General features: G+C 64.3%; 1 protein-coding gene across 1 annotated transcript; it reads left to right on the plus strand.

Moving 5' to 3' along the window:
• Positions 1-332: 332 nt before the first annotated feature.
• LOC4352924 (G-type lectin S-receptor-like serine/threonine-protein kinase At5g35370) lies at positions 333-3,242 on the plus strand. Its single transcript, XM_015763859.3, has one exon. It carries the CDS (start codon positions 470-472, stop codon positions 3,164-3,166), a length of 2,697 nt encoding a protein of 898 aa, XP_015619345.1. The 5' UTR covers positions 333-469; the 3' UTR covers positions 3,167-3,242.

Here is a 3,242-nt window from a genome sequence, read left to right on the forward strand (position 1 = left end):
TGTAATTAATATCATACTCTAGCTAATAACTTGTCCCATTTCACGTGCCACCAAAAGTTTCATGTTCCGAACTCAGGCTTAATAGTTTAGACAGTTATATTTATAAAAAAAACTACGTACAATTAATTTGGCTCTTTAAAATTAAACTGCACCCTGGAAAAAGAGAGAGTGAAATGATAGAGCAGCAGTTTTTATTGACAAAAGTCAATTTCTGTGTATTGTAACTCTTTCACATGAGGTAGCAAGCAGGGGCGAGCAGGAGCAGGAGCAGGAGCAGCCAATGGTAGCGCTTTGACTCTGCGTGTGGCGCCGCTAGGCATTAAAGGCAATCTTGACTTGTCTTGCCTGCCGCGGCAGCAACATCCATCCATCCCATATTCCCATCCCAAGAGGAGAGTCAACTCCTCTCCTCTCCTCCGCCATGGATGCTACTGCTAGCTAAGCTACGGCGATCTTCTCCTTCCATTCCATGGCAGCTCTTCTCCTCCTTGTGGTAGCGGTAGCGATAGCGATAGTCCCTTGGGGCGGGGGCGCGGTGGCGGTGGCGGTGGCGCGCGAGGTCCCCGTGGAGTACCTGTACCCGCCATTCAACCTCACCTACTTCCACTTCCTCGACACCAACGGCGTCTTCCTCCTCTCCCGCAACGCCACCTTCTCCGCCGCCGTCTACAACGCCGGCGTCGACCCTTCCTCCGACGACAACCAGTCCCGCTTCTTCTTCTCCGTCCTCCACGCCGCCTCCCGCACCCCCGTCTGGACAGCCACCGCCGGCACCACCATCCTCCAGTCCATCGTCCTCTCCCTCACCGCCCAGGGCCTCGCCCTCTCCGACCCCGACCCCGCCGCCGACTACGCCTGGTCCACGCCCCGCCTCCGCGCCCCCGTCGCCGCTCTCCGCCTCCTCGACACCGGCGAGCTCGCCCTCCTCGACGCCGCCAACGCCACGCTCTGGTCCTCCTTCGACCACCCCACCGACACCCTCCTCCCCGCCCAGCCCCTGCTCGCCGGCGTGTTGCTCACGTCGCCCGTCTCCGACCAGGACCTCAACCCGGGCGCCTACCGACTCATGCTCACCGACACCGACGCGCTGCTGCAGTGGGCGACTAATAATGGCTCCTCCTTCCTCACCTACTGGGCGCTCTCCACCGACCCCAACTCCGTCCAGGACTCCAACGCCGCCGTCCACTCCATGACGGCCAACTCCTCTGGCCTCTACCTCCTCGCTGCCAACGGCAGGGACACCGTCTTCCGCCTGCGCTTCCCCTCGCCTGACGCTAATGGTGACCCCTGCCTCCTCAAGCTCGACTCTTCCGGCCGCCTGCGCGCGCTCCGGCTGAGCACCACATCGCCACGCGCGACCCTCCCCACCGTCTGGGCGGCACCGACCGGCGGCTGCGACCTCCCGCTGCCGTGTCGGTCGCTCGGCCTCTGCACGCCCGGCACCAACGGCTCCTCCTGCTCCTGCCCGGACGCTTTCAGCACCTACTCCACCGGCGGCTGCGCGCCGGCGGATGGCTCAGCGCTTCCACTTCTAGCTGACACCTGTGCGCCGCCGCCTAATTTCAACTACATGACCCTCGGCGAGGGGATCGGCTACTTCGCCAACAAGTTCGCGTCGCCGGACACCTCCGGCGAGGAGCTCCCGGCGTGCCGCAACCTCTGCTCGGCCAACTGCTCCTGCCTCGGCTTCTTCTACAGGAACTCCTCCAAGTCTTGCTTCCTGCTGAACTACCGGATCGGCTCCCTCTTCCGCGGCGACAGCGACGCCGCCGTCGGCTTCATCAAGACGTTGCCGCCGGCGTCGCGTCGCCAGGGCGGCGGCAAGGGCTCGTCGCTCAGCTTTATAACCATAGTGTTCGGCATCGCGCTGCCAACCGTGGCGGCCGTGCTCATCGGCTTCGTCGTGTACGTGATGTGGGTGAAGAGCCGGCAGGCCAGCAACAAGAAGAAGAAGAAGAAGCAGGGCGGCAGCCGCAGCTGGTTCAAGCTGCCGATGCTGTCGTCGCAGCAGGCGTCGTATGCGAGTGAGGAGCAGCAGGGCGAAGAAGACGACGGCGACGGCGACGAGGTTCTCATCCCCGGGTTGCCGGCGAGGTTCACGTACGCGGAGCTGGAGGAGGCGACGGAGGGGTTCAAGTCGCAGATCGGGTCGGGAGGGTTCGGGTGCGTGTACAGGGGCGAGCTCACAGACCCAGAGCGGAGCGCGGTGGTGGCGGTGAAGCGGATGAACAACCTTGGGTCGCAGGGGCGACGCGAGTTCCTGACGGAGATGGCGGTGATCGGGAACGCGCACCACGTGAACCTCGTCAAGCTGCGCGGGTTCTGCGCCGAGGGCGCGCGGCAGCTGCTGGTGTACGAGTACATGAACCGCGGGTCGCTGGACCAGTGCCTGTTCCGCGCCGCCGCCGCCCCGCTGGAGTGGCCGGAGCGGATGGGCGTGTGCGTGGGCGCGGCGCGCGGGCTGGCGTACCTGCACGCCGGCTGCACCCGCAAGATCCTCCACTGCGACGTCAAGCCGGAGAACATCCTGCTGAACGACCGCGGCGGAGTCAAGATCGCCGACTTCGGGCTGGCGAAGCTGATGAGCCCGGAGCAGTCGGGGCTCTTCACCACCATGCGCGGCACCCGCGGGTACCTGGCGCCGGAGTGGCTCACCAACGCGCCCATCACCGACAAGGCCGACGTGTACAGCTTCGGCATGGTGCTGCTGGAGATCGTGCGCGGCAGGAAGAACTGCAGGTCGGGCAAGGGCAGCGGCGGCGAGGCTTCGTCGGACTCGGACGGCTACTTCCCGGCGATGGCGCTAGAGCTGCACGAGCAAGGGCAGTACGAGGCGGTGGTGGACCAGCGGCTGGAAGGGAGGGCGGACGTGGCGCAGGTGGAGCGGGTGGTGCGCGTGGCGCTCTGCTGCCTTCACGAGGACGCGGCGCTGCGGCCGGCCATGACGACGGTGTCCGCCATGCTCGACGGCAGCATGGAGGCCGGAGTTCCCAGGACGGAGCTGCTCGACTACCTGCGCTTGTACGGCCGCGGCCTGGTCGACGTCCGCTCCGGCCTCCATGCTGCGGGGAAAGGCGGCTCCGACTTCACCAGCGGCGGCGCCGGCAGCAGCAGCTGGTCGCCCACGTCGTGCGTGTCGGCGCAGCAGCTGTCGGGCCCCAGATGACATGACACACACATTTACTACTGTTTTTTCTTTTTCTTGTGTGAATACTACTGTAGATTATACAGAATATTTTCCA

The sequence above is a fragment of the Oryza sativa genome, chromosome 12 (genome assembly GCF_034140825.1).
Source record: "Oryza sativa Japonica Group chromosome 12, ASM3414082v1".
In the NCBI taxonomy this organism is placed as follows: Eukaryota; Viridiplantae; Streptophyta; class Magnoliopsida; order Poales; family Poaceae; genus Oryza; species Oryza sativa.